Source organism: Rutilus rutilus, assembly GCF_951802725.1.
Source record: "Rutilus rutilus genome assembly, chromosome: 21".
In the NCBI taxonomy this organism is placed as follows: domain Eukaryota; kingdom Metazoa; phylum Chordata; class Actinopteri; order Cypriniformes; family Leuciscidae; genus Rutilus; species Rutilus rutilus.
The window spans coordinates 14553990-14580684 of record NC_140226.1 but is presented as its reverse complement, the minus strand read 5'-3'; the positions used below and the strand labels follow the sequence as shown (position 1 = coordinate 14580684).

At 36.4% G+C, this 26695-nt stretch overlaps 1 protein-coding gene across 1 annotated transcript; it reads right to left on the bottom strand.

The window, feature by feature from the left end:
• Nucleotides 1–25929, bottom strand: syne3 (spectrin repeat containing, nuclear envelope family member 3). Its single transcript, XM_084393953.1, has 18 exons — nucleotides 25802–25929; nucleotides 24214–24372; nucleotides 21889–22061; nucleotides 20528–20837; nucleotides 19520–19675; nucleotides 17853–18197; nucleotides 16756–16892; nucleotides 16188–16362; nucleotides 14431–14613; nucleotides 13502–13645; nucleotides 13052–13186; nucleotides 11546–11707; nucleotides 10005–10177; nucleotides 9005–9569; nucleotides 8054–8212; nucleotides 6426–6599; nucleotides 6024–6065; nucleotides 1–2348 (listed from the first exon to the last, which is right to left on the bottom strand). The coding sequence occupies exons 2-18, from the start codon at nucleotides 24355–24357 to the stop codon at nucleotides 2157–2159; spliced, it is 3369 nt and encodes a 1122-aa protein (XP_084250079.1). The 5' UTR covers nucleotides 24358–24372; nucleotides 25802–25929; the 3' UTR covers nucleotides 1–2156.
• Between the last annotated feature and the right edge of the window lie 766 nt (nucleotides 25930–26695).

Below are 26695 nucleotides of genomic sequence, written 5' to 3'. Positions count from 1 at the left end.
TTGAAAATGCACTGCATGTTTATTGCCTGGAGTAAAATACAAAAATACTGGTTATATATATATTTATCAGTTTAAAGATACATTATACGAGTTTCATTCAAAATATAGTAATAAAATAAATGTTTAACTTATTTTGTTAATACATTGTCTTACAACCCTTCATGCATTTGAAGTCGAAATGTTGTAATTTCTACATGCTTCCAATTTTGTTAGCTGTCTTTGAAAAAAAAATCCAGTATTTTCTTCGCAAATCAAAGATTTCTCCAATGAGAAAATTCTTCCATGCACACAGTGCTGTAAACTAGCTCGATTAGCACACGTTTAGTGATCTTGAAACACAGTTGAACCATTTAGCCAAATTTTGTACAGTTTAGCATTTGCAGCCTAATGAATCGCACAGTATCATTGATGAAACCTGTATACATCATTAAAGGGCTTGCATTGGCATAAAACGAGATTAAATACGAACAATAAAGCAGTGCAATAAATTGAAGTGCTGAGCTTCAATATTACGGTTTCTTTTCAGAAAATGCAGCATATTTTAAGTCTCTTTCAGACTATCACACTCCTATTAACGCGTTTAACATTACATAGTGCATCACATATTAACGGATATTACTGTTTTAGCATAGCAGAGATATGCAGAGAGGTCTGAATATGATTTTAAAATGGCATTTTGCTACAGGATAAAAGCAGTTCAGTGCGTTGTGCGTTTGTGTAATACTACTTAAAGCTGAAAAGCCATGCAATTAGCCTCTAAATAATGTGTCTCACACTGCAAAAAGCCAGCTTTGAAAGACAAAGAAGCCTTCGTTCTGGACCCCAAAAAAAAAAAAAAAAAAATCAAGGCATTCCTTTCATCAAACCATGACCTTAAAGAAGCCATCTTAAAAAAGAATAACTGAACTTAACTTCTGATGGTTTTGGGCCCTTCTGAGACCCAGCTGAGACCAAAAAAAGACCAAGAAGGTCGGAGTTCCAAAATTGTGTTCATAAAAGGCCATTCTCCCCAAACAGAGCTATTTTTACTGCATAAAATATGCCAGAAAAACGCACATACAATAACCCATAACAACAATCAGAGGCAAGCCAATGCCACAACTCAGTCAAGTCCAACAATGTGATTCTGCAATCTCAATTTCCAAAAACCGTTAAAGGAAAAATGTCACTTACATGAACGCATGAGCATAGCACCTTTGCTTTGGAGTGACAGAGGAATGTCTGTGTTGATTTTGACCATTTCCTCTTCTAAAGCTCACCAATATATGAAGAACACTTAAAACTGAGCTTAGTTTTGAAATATTTACATGGTAGTCTTATCCATCATGACTCAATGACATCAGAATCAATACCCGCAACACAGTGATAAGATAAATCCGATTATTAAACACAGTTTAGTTTCTGAGTGGCCTGAGTAAAATAGCAAACAACAGAATTTAAACAAGACGTATGAATAAAAACATGCACAATTCTGTTTAAATATAAGACATACCACAGTCAAATTATTTAAAGGGATTATTCACCCAAAAATGAAAATTCTGCCATCATTTACTCACCCTCACGTTTTCAAAATAAGATATTTTGAAGAACTGTTTTTATCTATTTAATGAACGTCACTGGGGTCCAAAACAACATGATTGGACCCTATTGACTTGCATTGACCAAAAAAAAAGTCTCAAAAATATCTGACAAACAGGTTTGGACATGAGGGTGAGTAAATGATGACAGAATTTTCTTTTTTTGTGTGCAAACTATCCCTTTAACATTTAGAATCTAGCAATAACATACAACGAACATAAAAACGCAAGGAATTTGCAATGGCTCCTGAGTAGATGTCTTTAAGGGAGTTTTGCTCTTTGTAAAGGCTGCATTGGTTTCTCTAAAGCCTGTAGAGAAATGAACAGCTTGAATCATGTCGAGCAGGTTGTGAGCATCTATGCCATCCACCCACTCACACTTTCACTCTCGCTCTCTCACACACAAACACAGTATCTGATCTGCTGCGTCCACTTGTGGGAGTATGGTGGAGCAGCTGAGAACTAAAAATAAAATGACTTAAAACGTTAACAGAACATTGATAAAAATTAGAAGTATTTGTTACATAAACACAAGAGCAGATTGGCGCATTTAGAAAAGCTGCTTTGGACTGTCGACGCTTAAGTGGGCGGAGGTCCGTCGTAGCGGAGCATGATGTTGAAGGAGCGGGCGAAGTTGTTGGACAGTGAGCAGCTGGTGCCCTCGTCCATCATGGGCAGCAGGAAGGCCAGCAGAAGAAGAGCCAACAGCAGGAGCTGGAGAGGAAGAGCCACGCGACACACACGGTACAAGAATCCGAGACTGCTGTTCGTCTGCAAAACACACATCCACAGATGCCGTTACACGCTGAATGGCTATATCACAAAACCTAGTGAGTTTCTACAGGTGCGTTCAAATGGCTACAGTGTCCAACTGCTCAACTTTGCCGTAGCAAATCGCTAACTCTCATTAAAAATGAATGACAACACTGTCAGTGTGAATTACACATAAGGCAACATCTTGACCTGTGACACATTTTTGGATTTCAAATGAGTGATTGATGAAAAGCTTAATTAGTTAAATCATACAAATTTAAAATTAAAATAAATACATTTTTAAATCAAAATACAACAAAAGGGAAAAATACAAAAGGGAAATATTGAAAAGATTTTTTTACCAATTTTTTGTTCAATTATTGAAATATTTTAAATCTCAGGGGGTACTTAAAAAAAAATATATTATAGGACAAAAGGGGTTCGCTAACAAAAAAAGTTTGGTAATCACTGCTCTCATGAAAAATAAATGAGATACAAAAAAAAAAAAAAATTTTTTTTATTACATGCAAGAATTTTCTACTGATGCTTTTCAGTTTAAAAAAAAAAAAAAAAAAACCTTCCCCTTCTTATACAAAACCTTCACCTTAACTGGTTGCAGTGCATTCTAGGATTGCATTATTTAAGAAAGATTTTTTTAAATGTTACTTTAAAACTATATATTTAATGCATTTTGGACATGCAAGGCCAACACCTATTTACTCGAATAGGGAAAAACTGAAATTTCAAAACCTGATGGTCCAACTTGCATTTAAATAACATGCATAACAAACCGGCAATAAAATCTGACATTAACTGTTCTATAAATGTTGTTTCTTATCCTCAAATTGCATTAAAAATGGTATATTTCTGTTTGGTCCAGCCAATGCAGATCCAAGCGCACATCTCAGAAAAATTTAGTCTTTGGTGCCTTATGAATATGATACCTAAAAATGTTGCCAAGGTAGGTAGGGTTACTCACAACTAGGGTTTATTACAGAAATGTGTACACAAGATGAGCTCAAATTCTGAGTGTAAAGATACTTCTCTGAGTTTTAGAAGTTATTATAAATAGCCAGCTCATAAAAAAAGTACCATTACTCTTATAAGCTATTGGACTTATACTTTTCTCCTGGTGGATGATGAAAGGGCAGAACAAATCCCTCATGAATCTCATATAATTCCTCAAAGTCGTCAGATTACAAAAAAGAAAACTCCTTGATAAAAAGATAGATCTTGGCTTGTGACTTGACATCTCTCATTCGATATACGTCTGATAAAAACATCACAATGACTGAAGCTTCTTGCCTAGATGACTCACTGGGCGCCAACAAAACTAATTCACACGGACAAATGTTTACCTGTTAAAATGCACAGGGAAGTTTTTCAAGCTCCTGTGGAATTGTGGGAGTGAATATCCACCTACAGCAGCTCAACAACCGCCATCGCTCTGAGCGCCGGACTGTGAGATATCTGAACTTAATACGACCCTTTCTATCTAACGCCTCTGTAGCGAAGCTGAGAAACATGGGAACTTTTACTTTGTGTTTGAGAGAGACCTCAGAAGTACGAGGATGTGAGGAGGAGGAAATGTGGGTGGATGAAAAGCAGAAATCTCTTTCCACTCTTTCTCTCTCTTGTCAGCCTCTATTGAGGAAAATGTAATTACACTGGAAGGTAATTACAGCAGTGCTCAGGCCTGGCGTAATGTCCTTACAGATACACATCATCCAATCATCATATCGTTCTGGCTTGATAATTATACAATAGGAAAATATACTTTATCACAACAAATAACTATATATTCTATGTGAGGAGCCTGTAATTAGTGGCAGAAGGATTACCTCACTGACAACTGAAGTGTCGTCTTCAAAAGATGATTGTATTTGGTCAGTGACGGAGACAATCAGAGTGTGTATTTACCCTGCATGACAATGACAGCAGAAGGTGATGACGGTTTCCACGACAGAGTCAGACGCTGAGGAACATTTGCTTGTGTGGTCTTATGATACATTAATGAGCAGCTTTAAACACGCTTGCAATGGCAAAATACAGCCAAGAGAAAAATATGTTCTGGAATGATTGGTTAAAAGTAGGAGACATATAGCAGATGCTAAAAAACGCAATTACAGTAGGGGTGTGCACACACAACTACATATTTGTAAAATTAAATAGATGATTGGTTGCTTGAAAGATTAGTCAACTAATTGGACATAAAGAACTCATATTATATACATGTAATACTGCTTAAAAAGGAATCTTAAAAGACGTGGTGATCAACATGCATTGCAAAAAGCACTTTTATACCTATATATATATATATATATAAAGTTATAATATATAATATATATATATATAATATAAAGTTTAATCAATATAAATAAAATATAAATGTAATTTATAGAAAATATTTCAATAAAAATACATAAATCAATTAGCCAACTGACCACTGACTAACCACATCCTCTAATAACACTCAGTAAATGATAATGACGCATCCAGAAACAAACAAACAAAACCCTCCTAATTAATTGCCATTATGTTTGGATGCCCCATTTCATAACAATTCCAAAAAGTTTTTTTGTGTGTGTGCATATTTTGCAGAACTAGTTCAACCAAAGCATCTGTGAATAGCCTTGATAATTGGAAGGTAATGCTGCATGTGCAAAACAACATTTCTATCTCCATCCACTAATATCTGCTTATGTAAATAAAGCAGGCCTATCAGAGCAGCCTTTCATATGCAGTCAGCAGGGCACCTGCGTCTCTTCTCAAGAAGACATGACCGCTCATGAACAGATGGCCAGAGAGTGGGAAAAGAGGTGCTGAAAAAGGTGTGAACACGATAAATTTGAGAAATTACTCAGAAAGATTAACACACTCCCCAGAGAGATGCAGTGGAGCAACTGCCTTGATGTTTCTAAGCGGCCCACGGAGCCAAAAAATAGCATTTGTCTTTGGGGGCTAAGACAGTGCTTTGGTTCAGGCTTTCAAAATGCTATTCATGTGCCTCTATTTCAAAGACCTCCTACTAATCCAGCTGAACAGTGTCCCACTTCACTTCAGAGTGCTTACAAACTTTTTAAGTCAACATGAAACGGCATTCACATCCCATTTTACTTCCGTAATGTGACATATTTCAGAGTGAAATGCAATATATATATATATATATAGATAGATAGATAGATATAGATATAGTTGATTTGAACTGCTAAATGAGCTGCAATATTTTTCTGTAAAAGCACTTCACTTTGCCGTGAAATGTGCTATAAAAATATATATATTTTGGCCATCAGAAATTAATTTGGTCATAAAATCTGGGTGTTCCACACAAGAATGGAACCAGATCTGAGTAAAAAAACAATATCTAATAGCCTATGAGGCCAAGGTTTAATACAAAGTGCGAATAAAATCCTTATACCCTCCTCCAATATATTACATTAAATCAATTTGCAGCTATAAATCACCTGACACCGTAACACAGTGACATTGCACTGCAGAAACAAACTTCACCAGCCCCTGTTGTGTCAATAAATAAACACTGCATTCAATTCTGTTCTCACCCTTAAAAGGGAATACTCTCTTTTCAAAGAGTGTTCAAACAAACTTCACTGTCATATCAGAGATTTCTGAAACCCACTTCAAACACAAGCCCACTCACAGCATCAAGGCCTATGTTTAATGAATCAAACCTACTTTTCCAGCTCGGACAAGCTCCTGTTCATGTCCGCTGACACCCTGAAACAAACAGAAACATTTGCTTTATTTAGTTAGATCTGGCTACAAGCTGCTGCCCCCTACTGGTGGACACACGATACTACACCACCATCTTCATTGGTTAATGGAGAAATCATGTAGTAGATGATATATGACTCTTTCCTGGTATTCATCACATAACAATTTTGTTTACAATTTTTCAAAATGATGGCTTCAGGTTAAAACATTTATTCATGGCACAAGCAAAAAAAAAATTAATGAATGTAAAGAAAAATAGGTAGACATAGGTTCTTGAGGAAAAATGTAATCAAATTATATTGTGAAAAATCGAATCTAAATACCAAAATTAATATAAAAGGAAAATATTTTTTTTCTTCGTACCTTGTGTTTGAGCAGACCTCTGAGGTCACCAGCCTCTTGAAGTTTGGATTTGTATAACATCCAGCGATAGCGCAGCTCTTCTAGCTCTATGTCCACCTCCGCTGACTTACTCTGCTGACCAGACATCAGTTTCGTGAACTGACTCTGACCCCAGGCTACACCGGCACGTAAACCCTATACAGATATCAAGACAGAGTTACTAGTAGGGGTTTGTGTGTGTGTGGTTGTTAAAGATTTGTGCTCATAATTGTATCATCGTCCAATTATTTCAAATCCAAAACTGACCCTTTAATTAAACATTTTTTACCAACCAATTCTGCCTTAGCAAATTGCCATCTATAATCAAACAAGTTATTTTTTCAATATTTTTTTTGATGCAAGTACACCAGTTAAAAGTTTGGGGTTAGTTAGTTTTTAAAAAAAACTTTTTTTTAAGTGTCTCATCGCGACTTTTATTTTACTGACACCAAAACATTTGAACGGCAGTGTACATGGAAATCCTGTGCATTTGTATGAAATTTTACAGTAATATCTCAGTGATTTTTATGGAAATGATCAAAAAAATACAGTAAAATATAATTACTGGGGCACTTAATCACAATGAAACAAGTGAGAAGGAAAAGGTACCCAGAGAACATGCAGTGTTTTCCCCTTTTCCAAAACATTTAAATACATCTTGAGATGCACATGGTGTGAATTAAACTCTCACCCCTCATTCCCAAATGCAGAACATTAGTATAAGAGCAACAACATTTGCTCTAAGTCTAAGGTAAACTCATTTAAAAACGTTAATTTAATGAATGTTTTAATTACATTGCTGAGTAATTTAACAACTTCTTAATTTAAAAAATTCTTTGCAATGTGTCATTTAATTTCAGCCCACATAGGAATAATATCCAATTCACTTTTAAACACTTTATGAGCACATTATCCTGAAAATCTCCAAGTTATTCCTATAAGATGTTCTGTGTCTGCATTAGCAAACAGTAACTAATGGAGGAGGAAGCGGTTTCTACTAACATAAAGTCAGGTCTTAGCATTGAAGCATCTGGGACTTTATCAGCTGTATGGGAGATGAAAATAATTTAAAACAATCTCAATGTGGCTTCTTCGCACAGCACAGTCTGCAAAAGATGTTTGATGTTATTTCATGGTATTATTCAACAGGAAGACCACCTATGACTTGCCGTTCAAGAGCTTTTCCAAATCTGAGCTGTGAAGCTGTGACTGAACAAAAAAACAGTAAATGTGGCACAGTGGCTGTCAGCTCAAATGTCATCAGATATGACAGCTTCCAGGTATTTGTGAAGTTTGAATTTTTCTAAGCCTGGGGTAACAACCGAGCACAAGCCTTTCAAAGCTTCACAGATCTGCAACTACATCCGCACTGACGGAAACGCACACTACACACCAGACTCTCACAAACGTGCAGCTTCACATACAGAAAATTATCCAGCATATTCTGTGTGACCAAATTAAAATATCACACTGTGCTTTGTTGAATAAGATATCAAAGCTGTCAAAGATTGTTTTTTACTCAAACACTTTTTGATATTTTGGACTCTTCATAAAACTTTAATCAAAAACAGATAAAAAGAAAGCAAAAAAATGTAACAAACACCACCGACCTTGAGTGTATTCTGTCTTATCCTCAGTTCTTTAGCGCTCAGGGATATTTGGTTGTTCAGAATTCCTGTGAGTTTGTCGTTTTCCTTGTGAAGCCACGCTTCAAACTCCCTCCTCTGGGCCTCCAGATCAGCATGACGCTGGGGCCCCTGAGAGCCCATCTACAGGAGAAATGGAAAGAGACATCCCTCTGTCCGTTTATTATTAAAGCCTAGGTATCGCATGCTTAATGGTGGCTTTAGGGCTGAGTCATCTAGCTAAAATATTATCATGATATATTCTTAGTTCTTTTGATGATATATCTCTTTTAATGCATTTGCTCTGAAATAATTAAAGGCTTTTCCTCCCTTCAAAGTAACATTTTGACCAAACAGCCACTGGTGCCAGGGTATGGCTCAAAATGTTTGATGAAGTAAATTACAGAAAAAAACTTTATTACCCCAATTTAAAATAATTAAGGCATGTTTTCCACGTTACTATTATTTTTTTTTAAACTAAATTAACAAGACTGTATCGTTCAGAAGTTTGGAGTCGGTCTGATTTTGTTCATGTATTTGAAAGAAGTCTCTTACGCTCACAAAAGCTGCATTTATTCAGTCAAAAATACAGTTAAAACATTACTATAGTGAAGTATTATTACAATTTAAGATGACTATTTTCATTTTTTAAAACTCTTTTAAATACTAATACTTAATTAAATCAACTTAATTAAATACTAATTTTAAAAATGTTATTTACTGACCCCAGACATTTGAACAGTAGTGTATATGTACGAGTATAACAACGCATTAACAACATGCTTAAATAAAACAATACATGAAAAATCCATGAATCGACAATTAATTATTATATCGCATGCAAAATCGCTACATATAAATTGCACGTTTTTGATATAATGCCAGCCCAAATGGTGACAGTCAGAATGACAAGAGTCATATTTTAATCATCCTAACCTGATAGTCATCAGTTGAGCCATAAGCAGCACTGGTCATTTCAGGTGGGATCTGTGCATCATCAGAAAAGCCGTGTTTGACTTGCATATCCAGGTCTTCAATCCCAGAACTGGCTATGTGTTCTTCAACCCATTCACCAGTCCGACCACCGCTCCTAAGCAAGTAATCTCCGTAAGAGCCTTTTATCCCTATCTGCTTCCTGTTCACAGTACGGTCACTTCCAGACATGACTGCATCCACCTCATCATCCATGGACTGGTCTTGGTAACTCTTCTCTCTTCTCCTGACCTCTGAACGTCCAGGTCTTGCGATGCCCTCAGAGACCACAATTCGAATTTGATCCGGATTTGCTTCAATGTTCCTCTCCGGCTCTGGGTGATCTTTTGATTCTGATCCGTGCAGGAATCTCTGATGCTGTTCCAGTCCTTTGTCACCTGTGGCAATTCCCACTTCAAAGTCTGAAGCTGTGCCCTGGTGATGCCCGCCTGCCCATCTGTCTAGCAGGAACTCAGTTTTCTGTGATAGGGAGTCTTGGTCGCCTGTGGCACCATGTCCATTTAGAAGCCTAACAAGTGACGGTGAAAGTAATAAATATGTTGTCAAAAATTCCCTTTTTAATTTAATTGTATATGCAGTAGTGATAAAGAGAAATATATTGGCCATGTTGGCAATTAATCAGCCACATTTTTTAAATTGGATAAGTATTTTAACAATGAAAAATTACACATATCACCTATAAAATAAATAGTTCAATAGGAAATGGAAGGAAATCTCCTGACTAGTAAACACAGAACTGATTCACATAGCAATCAACAATAATTGAGATTAACATGGGTAGGTGAACTGGTTGCAATTAAAACAGAATGTGAAATATGCCCTTTGGAATTCCTATTATGTTTTTAAACAGGTCTGACAAAATTGTATCACAATTATGCTTCTTGAGTCACAGTTTCTGTCCATTTAATACCATCAACACCCTGCAAGCATTACTTCTCCTAACCTGTAAAGATTGAGACTAAGCGTGTGGAGGGACGTCCAGGACTCTCGAAGGCGTTTAAGGTCCTGAACGATGTGAACTTTGCCTTTCTCCGAGGTTTTAGCCAGCACGGTCTGACCCTGAGCCTCCGTCTGATGAAGCTGAAGTTCCTTCTCTGGAAACTCTCCGAGCGCCCTCTAGAGGACAACAACAGTGACACAAGATTGAGTCATGCGTGCACAAGCAAACATTCATGTGCTCATATCCTGCACATCGTGTGCTTTTGTGTCATGACTAAAGTGACTTGTAATAGTAATAGATCAAGTATTTGAATCTTGTTAAATACATTTATGAATGGGTTAAATATATTTATCGAAGTCTAGAATGTTATCTCTTACAAAACAATACATGATATATTCAAGATTTCTGCCAAAATACAGGTGCTGCAATAGCCTGACGTCGTCATACTCAGATTCTAGTCAGAATGTGAGTCTGATACTGCTCCATAGAGATTTGATTATGGGGTGTGTCTCAACCGAACCAGGAAAAAAAACCCCTCTGCACTCAATTGGATAGACCTACAACCAATCAGAGCAACGGAGTAAATGACGCATGTTCTTCATTCATATTTTCAACCAACAAAATGTCGCGGCTCTCTGTTCCTCTTTTAAAATGAATGCGCTGTGAATATCTTCTATAACAGACGCGATGGCGGAATCTACACATGATTTTTAATAAACAAAGTTCGGGAGGAGCACGTACAAATAATCAATCCAATATCAACTTGTCATCAAACAATACCATGTCTAACGTTACCTTCATGTCTAACGTCTATCTATCAGCATGAGGAAGCATATTCACTCTGTCAACTTACCTAACACTCCTTGACAGTTTTTCAGCATCCCTCCACCACCCCGAATCCTCACTCTTGTCTTGTTCTCTCACAACCAGGAATACGGGGGAGTATGGCTACCGAGCCCACAGCCCTCTCCTCGGACAGCACGTCATATACGCATTTATTCTATCGACTTATTTGTGTGAAATCTTATATACGCATTTATTCTATCTGACTTATTTGTAAATGTGAACTCGTGAAATCTCAATTCTCCAGCAGCAGTCGTCTTTGTTGTAAACTAATTCAAATCAAGCGCTCTTTGGTGACGTGGATGATTACGTTACCGTTGCTCATCTGTCCATCATCGTATAAAGCCCGCCCTGACAATTTGATTGGTCCGAACAATTTTTGTTCGGAGTCCAGACCGAACTTCCCGAGTTCCCGGCTAGTGCTGCAACAATTAACTGGCATAAATTGATAATGAAAATAGCTGACAACAAATGTTTAATTATTATTTACCTTGGACTGTATTCTAATATTCAGGGATTACTTCAGATTACTAAACCAAATAAATCAACAGATTAATCAATTATTCAAATAAAATACAACCATAATAGTAATACCATTATAGATTTAAATGGGATCCTTCAATGTTTATTTCATGTAGTCTTCTTAATAAAAGCAACATTAACTGTAGTAACTAAGCCATAAGTGTAGCTCATAGGCGTACCTCAGCCTCATGCTGGCGGTTATCAATGCTCCATTCCCCATCTGATCCACGAAACGACTCCAGCTTCTGTCTCATGATCATCAACCACTTCTCCAAATTCAGAATGTTTTCATGTAAACTCTCATGTTCCGCAATGTTCTCCTCACTTTCATTCACCTTCATCTGGAATGAACAACAACACTCATACGTGTGAATACACACATACATTGCATTATGGAAGCTGAAACAGACTTGAGAAGGATTTTAGTGCAATAAAACTCTGGTATCTGTTATAAAAAAATTAAATAAAAATCTCTTCAGGCCACAAGTGCACATTAAAACTGAAGTAAGGAGGTTTGATCAAGGCCTTCATAGTCATCTTCTTCATCACCATCATGATCAACACACAGCAGGAGGTGTGGAAACCGAAGTGTGATCTCAGCGGTTTCCACAGATCTTCAGGGTTAAATCAGAATCACTTGTGAAGTTGGGCATTTTTGAAGTGGTTAGTAAAAATACATGTATGTATCCTCCCCTCATTATTCAGAATTTCATATTTCTATCAATTAACGATGCAAAAAAAAACTTGAGGAATAAAAGGAATAGTTCACCAAGGAAGAAAAATTAATTTACTCAATGAAAATCTTCCTTTTGCAACAGCTCTAAAATCTAATTTGAGCTTATGCGTATTCATAACTTCATAGATAAATTTGCCACAGTTGCCGTAAAAAGTCTTTCAACAGGTTTTGTTTTGTATTACGGATGTCTGGGGACATGATGTAACAAGAGAAATTGTGTTCATACAATTTCTGTACAGTTGCGAGTGCGATGTTGGAGAATGATAAAATATGATATCATTTCAATAGACTACAGTCTGAGAAGATCTATAGACATATTTTTATAAATTCCACAAAAAAAACATTGAATGCTGTTCTTTTGAACTTTCTATTTACGAAAGACTCTTGAAATGTTTTTTTTAAAATGTTTTTCACAAAAATATTAAGCATCCTTGAGCACCCAATCAGCATCATAAAAATGATTTCTGAAGGATCATGTGACACTGAAGACTGGAGTAATGATGCTGAAAATTCAGCTTTACATCACAGTAATAAGTGACCTTTTAAAAGAATTCAAATAGAAAATATAATAATATTTCACAATATCACAGTTTTTTTACTGTATTTTTGATCAAATAAATGCCGCCTTAGTGAGCATAAGAGACTTATTTCAAAAACATTTAAAAAATCCAGGAATGTATCATTGGATTTATTTTGCTGGTTAATGTATTGGAGTTTGGAGCAATAGAAAGACAGAGACAGTCTTAAAAAAAAACTTCCACTCTGCTTACAAATACATTGGAATATAGCATGAACTACTTCACTGTAGTCTGCTTTTGTTGTACAGAAAAGAACAGCACAAACACTTCAAATTGCCTCATTTTGTGTTCCACGAAAGAAAAAAGAAAAGAAAAAAAAAAGAAACAATATGGGGAGAAAAACAAAAAACCTCAAGCAGAACGGATCTTACCCGAACTGCCTTATAAAGCGATTTCCAGTCGGCATACAGACACTCAAACTTTGTTCTGTTAGTAGGGTTGGATGACACCAGCGTCTCCAGAGCTACGATATGGGCTTCACAATCTTCCAAGTCCTTTCTAATGACCTGCAGATAGATGCACACTCATTTTACATTCAGTCTGCCACTAGCGAGTCTTTCCCGCTCCCACCTGGACAAGCCACTCTGATCAACCAGCGCAAACACATTGATCTCAGCGTGACATAACTCCTAGCTCTTTAAATTATTCACATGACTCTTTTAGTGCGTGCCTGAAAGACGATCTAATCAAAAGTCACTGTACGTCTACAGCTTACCACATGCAGAGATTAAAACCAAAACAGCTGTTTAAAAAGAAATTCAAAAAGCAACATTTTTTGAAGACTGAAACAGCTACACGCTTCTGTTTTCTCTGCTGCTCACCCGGAGTTGATCGGCCTGGCTCTTCTTGGCTAGAATGTCAGGTTGAAGTTCATCCGTCTTGACAAACCGTTCCTTTATGAAGGTCAGTTTTTTATGTATGGAGTCATAGGCATTGGAAAAGTCCTTCGTCTTTGATATCAAACCCTGAGGGTATACATAGGATAACATATATATATTATATAATTTATATTCACCCACTGATAAAAATTTGAAAAATGGCGCTTCATGTCAAAAAGGATGCAGATATAATATATATATATATATATATATATATATATATATATATATACATAAAATAAAGTAAATAAAGAAAGTGATTTGGAATAATAATTGAATAAAATTATTTTCCATGGAATATTTGGAAATGTAAACTGATATTTGGTACTGACACACAGCAGCAAAAGATATTAATAACTGGCTTATAGCCTTTTTTTTTGAGAGAATACTAACGTGCAAAAGACTTTTGCACAGTACTGTATATATATGTAGAATAGACATACATTAGACATTTGTTTGTACTTTATCATTTTCCTCCATTATAATTAACATATTACACATATATATATATTTCTCTTTAAATGTTTTTTGCAGTTTTTTAAATCTTTTCAATTTTATCTATGTTTGTATTCAATACCACAATTGTTCTTAATTGCTGTAGACATTGATAAAGTACCAATAAAAATTCCTCTTCATTTAAAGGTAGATAACTCTATAAAAAAAAATTAAGAATAGGTTGATATTTTTACAACTTTATCTGCCTGCATACATTTATTCAAACAAACAAGGCTTCTAGTTTTTTCAGCCAGATATGATAAGCTGTGACTTTGACCATATTTTCTGTTATGTAAGACTATGCATGTTATGGCTAATGGCGGGGGTATACAGTCTGTATACAACAATAACATTTTGAGCTCTGGCTGTTGGTGTACCTGCAGGCGGTTCTTGCGCTGTTGGAGCTGGCTGTGGAGTAACTCTCTCTTCCTCATATCCCCGCTGAGCTCTTCCAACAGATCAACAGCTTTCTCTTGGCCAAAAACAGAGCTAAGCAGATCACTCTTCACCTGGAGCAAACTCAAGCGCTCCTGAAGCTGCACGCTGTTTTTAAGCAACTTCTACAAAGAACAAAACAAAAGAAGAAAGAGCACACTCAATAACTTCAAAGAGAACAAAGCATCAACACTGAATTAAGGTGCTGAGATGAAGGCAAAAATCACTTCAAATGCTTAAATACAATATGATCATATCCAAAACAGATTGTAGCATAAACTGCATTTGTAACCTTTTTTTTTCCTCAAAACAAAGTGTAAATCAGGTGCATTCAGAGTAAAAAATACATAAAAAGGCTGATCTTCAATACAGCTCAAATCTCTGCATGAGGTGTTCAAGACTCAACAAAAACCCAATATGAGAGAGATTCAAACCACAGCATCACACAGTAATGTTATTTAGCTGGCTAACACAAATGGTTTTGTCTAAATTGCAAGAATTACGTAAGATAACCCTAAAAACACCATTTAGAATGGGCTAAAATTATAAATAAATTATAAAGCATTTTGCGCCATAAGCGATAATATCCGAGCAAGCGTGTTTATGAATTAATAGCAATCGATTTACATTTACAATATAGAGCTATTATTACATAACAATTCCAGCTATTATTGCAAATTAAAAAACATATACATTTTTTTGTTAAATATGTATTTAATTTCAATTAATTAATTAATTAATTTTACATTTTTGGAAGGGGCCAGACTAGAGTAAAAGTGTCTTTTTGTTGAGTCCTGGGGTTAATATTTGTTCTGAATGATTTGATTCACACAATTCTGTACTAAATGATGCAATGCATGATGCAACCTGAAAGTCAGGTCACAATTTAATTATTTTGGTACGATTCTTAATCATTTCCAAAAACTGGTAACACTTTATTTTAAGGTGACGTAGTTACATACTACTACTCCAGTAATAACAGTAAATTATGCATAATTACAAGTAACTAACCCTAAACCAAACCCAAACTCTGTAGTAAGTAGTTAATTAATATTACTCAGTACTTATTTGAATAAGTACAATGTAACTAAGTCACCTTAAAATAAAGTGTAAAAAAATAGCTTCAGACCTATCCTGTTCTGTTTGTGGTCAGTAAGATTGTTTTAAAAGAAGTCTCTTACGCTTATCAAGGGAATTTATTTGATCAAAATACAGTAAAAACAGCAATATTGTGAAATTATCTTACAATTGTTCTATTTTAATATACTTTAAAATGTAATTTATTCCTGTGATAGCAAAGCTAAATTTTCAGCATCATTACTCCAGTTTTCAGTGTAACATGATCCTTCAGAAATCATTCTAATATGATGATTTGGTGCTCAAGCACACATTTCTAATTATTATCAATGTTGAAACCGTTGTGCTGCTTTATATTTTTGTGGAAACTGTGATAATTTGTTGTTTTTATGAATAGAACAGCATTTATTTGAAATAGAAATCTTTTATAACAATATAAATGTTTTACTGTGTTTTTTGATCAATTGAATACATCCTTGCTGAATAAAAGGATTAATTTCTCAACAAAAAAAAAAATCTTATTGACCCCAAACATTTGAACAGTAGTGTATCTGGAGGGGCACATTTTTACCCCACACGCTCACACGCTTTTTCAAGAAAACTGTGGCTTTAAATAATTTACCTCTATATTCTGCACGAGCAGAGCGATATGGGAGAATTCCGTCACCTCGGCGGAAGCCTCCAGTACCTGAGAAACCACCTGACTCCACTGGCTGAAGCCATACAGAGGGTCCTGCAGTATCTGCCGGAGACTCGTCTCGCTTTCAGAGCACAGCCTGAAAGATCTGCCTTTCACACTGTCACAGGAAACACAAAACAACTCTACTGAGTAGTCCTTTACAGTATGAGCTTATAGGGCTTTCAACAGATGGCTACCACAAAACAAATGCATAAATAAATGCAGTAAACCCTGTGTGTAATGCACTAATTGTTTGAAGTGCTTACATTAGCACTCTTTTATTGCTGGATACACATTGTTTACGGCTGACTAGACCTGTGTGAGTGACATCCCATTGACAGTAACACAATGGGAATGTGACGAGCCTCCCGTTGTGTCTGCATGATGGAATGTTTACCAACGTCAGTCTCAATAGCTAATGATTAATAAAATATCCATCAAAGTATTTCTCCTAGCCTCATTCCTCCTTTGCCGGAGGCTCTTTGGGTGTGCGTGTGTGGTTGCTGCTCACCTCTGGTACTCTTTCACCACTGCTAGCACCTCATCAGACAGGTTTTTAGAATCTTGTGGGAATCGGAATAGCTCTTTCAACCGGGATTTTAGCTGTTCCACCCCTGGCTCCTCTGCGATGAGCTTGTTGCGCACCTTCTGAAATGTGGATGTAGAGAACTAATCAATGAAATTAGTACACACATCATGAGTTTGAAGGGAGCTCATTCAAGCAGGGCATTAATGCAGGATTTCTCCACATGGGGTCCCGGACAGCTTTCATTGATCTAAAAAAAGGTTTTCATCCTTGTTGGTTTTTCCCCACTGCTAACAGCAAACTTGGTCCAATTAATAACTTTGTCAAATTGACATAAAAACATCAGATTTCAAATGCCATTATAATCATCTACAATTGATTGGGTGTTTTCAGTAAAGGTTTAATTGCAATGCAAATGGAATATGGGTACTAATATCTATGACCTTCAAGGGTCATAGGGCTGGAGCCTATCTCAGTTTCTTAGGCCAGAGGCAGGGGAAAGCACCCTGGAAAGATGGCCAAAAATAATTTCAAATATGTCATGTAATAATGAAAAATATATATAATGCATATAATACGTAATCTTAAACAGCAATATTATCCGCAATCTAAAATTATGCTCTTTTTATCACATATATTATGCCGTATTATGCCATGACACAACTTCTGACACTGTTTTTGCTAAGTTTAAATCAGAAAACGTAATTAAATCATCTCAATGTCTAATAAGTCGAATTCAGATAGAAAAAAGGTGATTGTGCGTGGTAAAGCCCAGTAAGTGAATAAGACGCAAGATGTTTGCACTGAAATACTGAATACAAAGTGTCACAACATATCACCCTTGTGTGTCCATCATTTAGGAGGTATTCCACACCACAGAGCTCTTCCAAAAACTACTTGTAGAATTTGATTTACTACGGATCAAATTACTGTCACACCCCCAATAGGAATTTACCCAAGCCATTCCTAAATCACTGTAGTGTCATGAGCTGTCACAAAAATATGTTGAGTCTCCATCTGTGTCCTACAAGAAGGCATTCAAAGTATTTGGGAGTGGTGAGAGAAATGAACAGAATGCTAACCGTGTGCGTCTTCCATTGAGCAACCAAGTGTTCCTCAGTCCTCTCTCCATCCCTGCTCTCCAGCTCACTGCTGAGGTTCTGGACCAGGGATCTGATCTGCCCCAGGTCCGCCCACAGCTCCTTACAGCGGTTTGAATACTCGCTCTCAGAGTCCAGTGAGCTCTGGAGCTCTTCTTGAATCTTCACCAGCACTTGCCGTAACCTCTGCCAGGCCAGCCTCAACTCCTCCATCTCTATTGTGATCTTCTCCGCACCTGCTGGAGACGTGTTGGCCTTCACCGCCTCAGACAATCTTTCAATGTGCTGGAGAGTGAGTTCTTCTTGGGCTATACTAGCATTCAGCTCCTGGGGAGAATAATTAATTCATTATGATTCATTGTACATATTCTTCATAATATATTTGCAACAAGGCCTTCTTAACATGGCACAAGAAGTGGAATGTGATCAATAGCAAAAGATGACCATCTCGATGTGTACACAGACCATTAATTAAGAACTCCATATATTATTAACTGCATATATCATCGATATAACTCCATATACCATTGTTGTTATTGTTAAACAAAGCTACAACTAAATCTATTAAAAATCGTTTGCGCTAATTTAAATAAAGTTGACAAAATAAAAATTTTTTTAGATGAACAACTTGAAAGAAAATTAGAAATGCTGCCTTGGTAACTAACTTAATTACTAAACTTACTATACTATTATAACTATTAATAACTAAACTTAAAAGTTATTATAATTTATTATAAGTTTTTTAATCATTGTATTTTTGCCCAACACTGACACCATCAATTACCACTGTTCACATCTGTCAAACTCTAACTGCCATCATATAAAAAAATATGCAAAATGGCAGCAGCCTCAACAGTGAAAGTCAGGTCAAGTTTATTTGTATAGCAATTTTCAAAATACATATTGTTTCAAAGCAGCTTTACAGAAAATCACTCCTTAATCCCCCAGGGAGCAAGCCAAACATGACTGTGGCAAAGAAAGAAGCCGCACAGCATCGAGGCAGTCAGGGAGATACCTTGACAAATTTTGACCAAAACACTTTTTTTTCTTTTGTTCTTCAATATTTCGAGAGAGAATAAATAAAAGAATGAATGTAATGATGAAGTATCTTCCTGTCAACAACAACAAAGTCATGGATCCATTTTGGCATGGTGAACGTTGCTATGGAAACAAAGAATAAGTCCAAGGATGTGAACAGCTCAGAAAGGAATTTCTGAGCCGTCAGCTCATAGTTTTATTAATTCTGTTGAGACCATTTATATTATAGGGGAGTATAATTTTCTTTGGGTGTTTGGAAATAGTAGTACTTCCTCATTATTCCTTCAAGTTCCTCAACACAGAAATGGTGTTTACTCATTATTATTAATGTTTATTCGTCGCTTTTGCATCTATGGTTGCAATACATGTTTTACTAAATTAAGCTTCTGCATGTTTACATAGTACTAGATTTTACATAGTTTTAGAGATAGTAATACGATTTTTCACATGCCCCCTTTAATACAGTAGCCCGAAATGAGAATGAGGACGCAAATTAGCAAGTACTCGGCTAAACTGGAATGACTTATCCACAGCTTGGCTTCCAAAGCAGGGATGATTTTCCCAGTTGATCATTCTGACCTCCCCTCCCCCAAATAAGTAGGTCAGTGTACCTGCAGGGCTTTCAGCCTATTCTGTGTCGTATCCTCCATGTCACTGAAACGGCTGACTTCTTCTGTTTTAGAAATCAGCCAGGTTTGGAATTTATGAAAGCAACTTTGGTATTGCTGGTGCTCCTCTACTACTTTCTGTGCCAATGCCAACCTTTCCTGCAAATAAGTAATGCATTTATATTAAAGGACAAAGTCATATCTTTGACACTACAGAATTATTTTCAATTTTATAAACTCAATTAATTCTGCAGGTAACAGCAATAAATATGATTGATGCATTAAGAACGCCAACATTAATAGAGGTTAAATGATAAATTACACCATTACTACCATTCAATTTTTTTTAAATAAATATAATACTTTTAATTTACTAAGGATGCATTAAATTGTTCAAAAGTGACAGTAAAGATTTTTACTTTGTTGCAAGGTTTCTATTTCAAATAAATGCTGTTCTTTTAACCCTCATGCACTCTTCGATTTCTGGTTACAGCCTGTATGGTGCGGGTCAAATGGACCCTAATTGGATTCAATACAATTCCCCAAAAATCTTGGTCTTGGTGAGCAAAAGAAACTTCTTTCAAAACCATTTAAAAAATCTTACCGACCAAAAACTTTACGTAGACGCCTTATAATACATTCTTCAATAATAACCATGGAAGATCAAACAAGTTACAACCAGTCAGTGACAGCAGTGAAGAACTGAAGAACAATATATCTTGAAACTAGATCTTTTGAATGACCTTCAAAAGTGTGTATAAAAGAAATGGAAGATTATAAGGCTGTCTTTAACTTATTTAACATGCTGAACAACCCTATGAAACATTAACAATATAAGGCAGCTTCAAAGGTTTTCAAATTCTTCAAATGCATAATTTTACTGTAGAACAAATTGCATTCCATTAATTGCCTTAAAACATTCTGAAATGATTCAACACACATTTGTTCTGGTTGTCAGTGATAACTAAACTCCTGAATTTTAATTATTGACCTGAACAGATGAAGGTTTACCTGTGCTCGGTCTCGAATGTGGTTGTAGGCATCTTGAAGACCTTGTTGAACCTGCTCATTTACACTGGGGTCCTCGGTCCGGCTGAACAGGGCAGCAGCCTCATCCAGGAGCCTCTCCAGAAACTGAGCCTGGGCTTGGATGTCACTGTGAAGGACCTGCAGATGATCCACCTGCCACAGCTTCTCTTGGAGACCCAGCTGCATCTCAAGCAGGGGCTCCAGAGCTCTGTGCATCTTCTCCAGCCAAATCCCAAACTCCTCATGGGCCTTTAAGTATTCACTCCAGTGCAGCCACACCCACTCGATACGACTATCAGAGGGGAACAAAAAATATGAAAGAAATAAATACTTATATTCTATATTCTGATTCATTCAGTCATTCGTGGCATTCTGTGGTCAAATATTATTGTATAATGACTGCAAACCTAATAAACAAAGATTTCCTACATAGCTTTTAACTCTGTGTGTGTGTGTGTGTGTATATACACAGACATGCACACAAAAACCAAACCCACACCCACAGACATATATATAACATATACAGTATATAAATATAATCATATATACACACACACACATATATATTATGTAAACAAAAACTTTTATGTTAGATGTGATTAAGCACAATTAATTGACAGCACTAATATATATATATATGTTACGACAGGATACGTTGCCCTTAAGGATAATGTGTTTTTATTTTTATCCCTGGTCTTAAATTGCATGACAACTGAAAAAATATTATAAATTCTAATCGAAAATTGATGGAGCAAAATAATTTGTGTAAAACTGAATGGTAAAATACGTTCTGATTGAAAATCATGTAAACGTAAAAGTTTCTACATCTGAGGTAAAAGAACCAAAAAAGATCCACCAGAAATGGACAATTCCCCCAATGGCTGTAGTAATAGTGGCAAAAGTCATATTGCAAATGTCACCATATACAAATACTTTTTTAATATCCACCTTCATTTTCAGAATTGTGTCTGGCTTCCGGTATCATTTGCTTCCAGTTATTTTTAGTTGTACAAAACAGCTCGTTATACTGCTTGATATTGCAAACTGGTATTTCTTACCATATTAGTTTAATTATTTTAAAGGAGTGTCCTTAATTATTATAAACATGCTGGTTTGTAGCAAAAACAGTTTTACAGTTTACTGCACTTTGTTATATTTTTCTCATTATTTCCCTATAGCAGCTAATAAATCGAAAGTCTCGCACATTCACAGAAAACACCTTACTTCCGTGTTGAAAAATAAAGTGGATAGGAAGACACTTTTAAGTATCATTTAAGTACAAGTGAATATGACTGGTGACACATTGGTGATATGATTGGTCAACCTATGGACAACATCTGTACCTGTGACAGTGAATGATGTAGGTTGACGTCTCATCCCACAGCGCTTTCAGATCTTTGAGTTTCGAATGAGTCTGATTCTTCATTTCTTCATCTCCATTTCGAAGCAGAGCTTCAGAAGCCACAAGCACCCTTTCCATCTTCACGTGGCCTTCAGGCTCTGAGCTATTGATTTTCTTTACAACAAAGAAAAGTCACGCTTAATGGAACTTTTAAACCGATGAGATTATATACAATTTATCTCTGTGAAATAGAGCAGCACGATTCTGGATACATTGACAACTATGATTTTGTTTAAAATAGAGATCATGATTCTCCCTCAATTCTGAATAAACAACAAAATAACATAGAGGTTCTGACAAAATGTTATTTGCTGTAATCTATTTAAAATATCAAAAATAATGTGAATTATTTATTTATATATGATATATGTTTTAATCGGTTTGACTGAATGATTCAATGACTCACTAATAAAAACTTTACTTGTTTCATTACTGGATGAATCAGTGTTTTTTAATGAATCTCTTTAATGAAAGATTCAATGACAAATACATTTCTTAACAGTCACTTGTCGCCACCTACTGGTGTAACGATGTAAATACAGTCTTCATTTGAACCGTCAAGCTACTTTAAAAAGGTGATTTACTCTATTTTGATCGCTACTGTAAGCTTTTATCCCAGTACTTCTGTAATGATTTTAATTATTGTAACACAGAAATATTGATACTGTGCGGTTGGAAAAAAGTATGTTTGTAAAGCGGTTTCATACCTATACATGACAAATGCTCTCTCTAAGGCAGCGCAGGGCTCTAGAGTGCGACCAAATTTTGTAAGTGTGCGACTAACATTTTTCCTAGGTCGCACCGGTGCACCTAACGTCCTCGCATCCGCTGCCTCTGCACGAACGTTTGTTGGCGTTTGTTCTCCTTTGACGGAACTCACACTCTTCTCTCACGCGATGCCACAGCTCGCACAACACGACAGCCCTGCTTAATGAGTGACGACGGAGGACAGAATTAAACATTCAAACGTAGCCTGGTTACACTTAAGGTCTGTTATATTAGTTTGATTTTATTTTAAATTTCGGCTTCCAAAGATTATAAAAAATAATATATTGAGGTAACTTAAAACCATTAAAAACTATCTACGCGCAACTTCTTCCCTTCGCAGCATTACGCTGTCATTTCTCCCTAAAACTCAGAATCAGAATCAGCACGATCGGTGATTGTTGTAAATGCAGTCTAGCTACTGTTGCTAAATTGCGGGACGCATTTAATAATTGAAAGAGCTATTAAAAACACAAAAATCTGCGCAAGAGATGTTGTTCGCATGGCGGCGCGCGCTCCGAAACAGACCGAGACAAGCAAATTATACTTTCGGTTTCATGTGCAGATTGTGCGCGTCTAAACGATCAATTGTACACAAAAGCGTGTCAAAATTACCGGCTTTGAGATTCACTAAAAACAGTTTATGTCTTAAATGGACGTAGTTATGGAAACAGTTGGGAGAATATGGTGCATCAGTAGCGGTGACCTTAAGGTGACCTTAAAATTGTGGCGTTAAAGGTGATACATCCGAGGAAAAATTTGGGTGCACCCAAATTTTGTGCTGGTGCACCTAAATAAAAAAGTTAGGCGCACCAGTGCAACCAAGGCAAAAAGTTAGTCTGGAGCCCTGCAGCGCCATGCAGATCTGAAAGTTCACTGTGATCGTACTTGTCAAAGATTTTAATAGACATAGCTGAATCATTGTCATTTAGGAATAAGATCACGAGGGTGTCTGAATCGAGATCACAATCTTTTAAAGGCACACTATGCAAGATTTGTACATTAATATAACAGCTTCGAAGTCATTTCTATGGTAAACGCACTCATAGTAGGGCGAATCATCCCGATAGCAAAGCGGGGGGGGGGGGGCAGCTGGCAAATCAGCAATGCAAGTTTGAGAGGTGGCGTCCCGACAAATCTCGTGAGAATCACGACTTGCTTTACGGCACGACGTCACATACATCAACAACATATGAAGCAGCCTCTATGGAAGACACTAGCATGCATGTCAGACGTGAATCATGACAGAGTCGACGAAGAAAACGTGGTTGGAAGAGTCAGGAAAAGAAAACGAGAAACTGACCGTTAAATACAAGTACTCCACAGCGACTCTAGGGGTCGCTGTTTGACAAAAACGGAAACTGCATAGTATGCCTTTAACGATTAGCCTAATCGTGCAGCTGTAATGTGAAATGATCACAATAGCTTCTTTAGCAAACATGAGACACATTTGAGAAACTGAAATGGCTCTAAATAGGTTAAAGGTCAAGGGAGGTCTCACCTCTGTCTCTCGGAGCCTGACCTCCAGCGCTGATCTGGGCCCTTGGGTGTTATCATTTTGTTTAAGCCTCTCCTGGACGGCCCTCATCCAGGACAGGGCTTCCTCCAAACATTCCTTGAACTCATGCTGCTCTTGCTGGGTCATTAGGTTAAGGCTGACCTAAATGCAAAAACATAGGGGTCATATTATATATACATATGCATGTCTTCACCCTTTAAAATGTCACTGGTAAAGCCATGCCAAGTCATTGATTTGATTCCTAGAAAACAAATATACTGAAAAACTGTATACTTGTCTTAGACCAACTAAGTCACTTTGGATAAAAAGGGCCTGTCAAATATATAAATATAAAATACTTACAGTTAAGGAATTTCTCAAAAAAAAACAAAAAAACAAAATCTAAAATTGTAACCATAATTTCTGCTAAAATGCATTGTAAATAACACTGCAATAAAGTAAGAGTAACGATTGTGGCAGGATCTAACACTGTTGAAAGGAGATCCCCTATACATTTACAGAACAAACAAACCATAGTAACTATAGGAATTTGGCGGGTTTGCTTTGCTCACAAATGGTGATAGTTCACGAATCACCTCTGGCAGCTGGTTTGTAGGCTACCAAACACCTTTTGGGTGCCATACAATATGTGTAATCACTTAACTTAACCACTCCACCCAACAGCACAATGTTTCCGCCAAACCCTGTACATCAGCAATGCTGCATAACTGTTCACAGTTCCTTGTGGCTACATATGTTCTTTCAAAACAAGAGACTGAATTAAAAGCAAAGCCAAATGTCCTCTTTTTTCTTCTTTACAGAGGGCGCCTTAAAAAGGATTACAAGCCACTTTCCTGTGTGAGTCATATCTCCCACAGCATTCCCTTCTCTGGCATTCCCATAACCCCTTTCATATGAAAATACACAAACAATACATTTGGAGCACACTGTAATCCCCTGGCTAGTGCCTTGGGTTTCAACCATTAGGGGTCTTGAAGGTTATGCAGTGGGAACGTGAACAAACATAAACATAAAAAATATCTATACATTTCGGGCATGTATAGAATATATATTTCTATACAGAATTTATTCTGAATAGGGGATCTCTTGGTTTGTAAAGTTTGTAAACTACACTGAAATTATAGTCCAATGGTTAAATAACTTACATGGCTCAAATTGCAGATTGTTAGAAACAAATGCCCCCTTTAATGAAACCATTTGTCCACTTTTAACATGTTATAAACATAAACAGATAATCATGGCAAGTCACAACCAAAACAACCACACGCCCTCTTTTACACGACAATGCATTTGCATACATGGAGCAGTTGAAGGTCTATTCTCTGCCTTAATCTGAATATAACATAAATTCAACCTTAAAGTCAGATTTAATTCAGTGTAACAACAAAATATAGAGGATTACTGCCTTGACTGAACCATGCAGACACAGTTAAGTGCATTTAATCCCACAGTGTCACACTTTTGAAGCTGTCAACTTTGTGTTTAGAAAATAACACAGCACAGCAATGCAGCTATACTGAAATAACGGCGCATTCAGAGCTTAAACAATCGATAAAGTGGTAGTACTTACGGATATATGTGCATCTGATGCGAGTATTTATGATAAGAAATGACCTCAAGTTGTTCCTCGAGCTACAAAGTTACTGTGATCCGCCAGGAAGTCAATGCAGGCCTGTCAGTTGCTTGGGCTGGTCGAGGAGGAGATCAGGCAGGCAGAAGCAGCACATCCGCTGAGTAACTGATGAGTGCACGTCACTGCGCGCCGGAATTATTCAAAAAAGGAGCGGGCTGCAGAACCTGATTTGATCTTAGATGGAATAAATATATTTAGCAAGAAGTGTAATAATAAGCATATTGGACAAATTCTTCAGAATAAAAAATATAATGTTGCTAAAGGCTAATTTGATTGGGTCTCTTTTACTGAACTTATAGACTGGAAGGAAGCCTGGCTGTTAGGCTACCTCAGAAGTAGGCTACTGCATTTCCAATAAGACTAAAGAAGTTCATTTTAAGATCTTACATAAAATATACCCGGTGAATGATACTGTGGCAAAATATATTGATGTTGACAGTTCTTGCTCATTTTGTGGGAATAAGGATGAAACACTGATCCATTTATTTTTCCAGTGAGAAAAAACTCAAAACTTTTGGAATAGTTTATATATCCTTATATAGGTAAACCTTCCAAATTCTTTCAGTTAAAGGATATAATCTGTTACTATAAAGATAAAGCTAATACTTCAATGAATTACATTGTCAATTTTTTTTATTTTGTTTGGGATTTTTGGGATTTTTTTATTCACAAGCAAAAATTCTCCAAATCGCAGCCTGCTTTTCCACATTTCTTAATTGAAATTGATGCATTTATCAAATCTCTAAGGTTGAATAAAACAAGAAAAGTGACAGATTTTTTAAATATTGTGATTTTTTTGGTAATACCACTGATGTATAATGTTTCCTCTGT

Bases quoted from the DNA above. Each gene is read 5' to 3' on its own strand.
- syne3 (XM_084393953.1), bottom strand. From the start codon at position 24,357: ATGACCCAGCAAGAGCAGCATGAGTTCAAGGAATGTTTGGAGGAAGCC. The intron at 14,614-16,187 runs GTAAATTATTTA...TGTTCTTTGTAG, and splicing joins TGCTCGTGCAGAATATAGAG to AAGTTGCTTAAAAACAGCGT. The intron at 2,349-6,023 runs GTAGGTTTGATT...TGTGTTTTGCAG, and splicing joins AGCTTGTCCGAGCTGGAAAA to ACGAACAGCAGTCTCGGATT.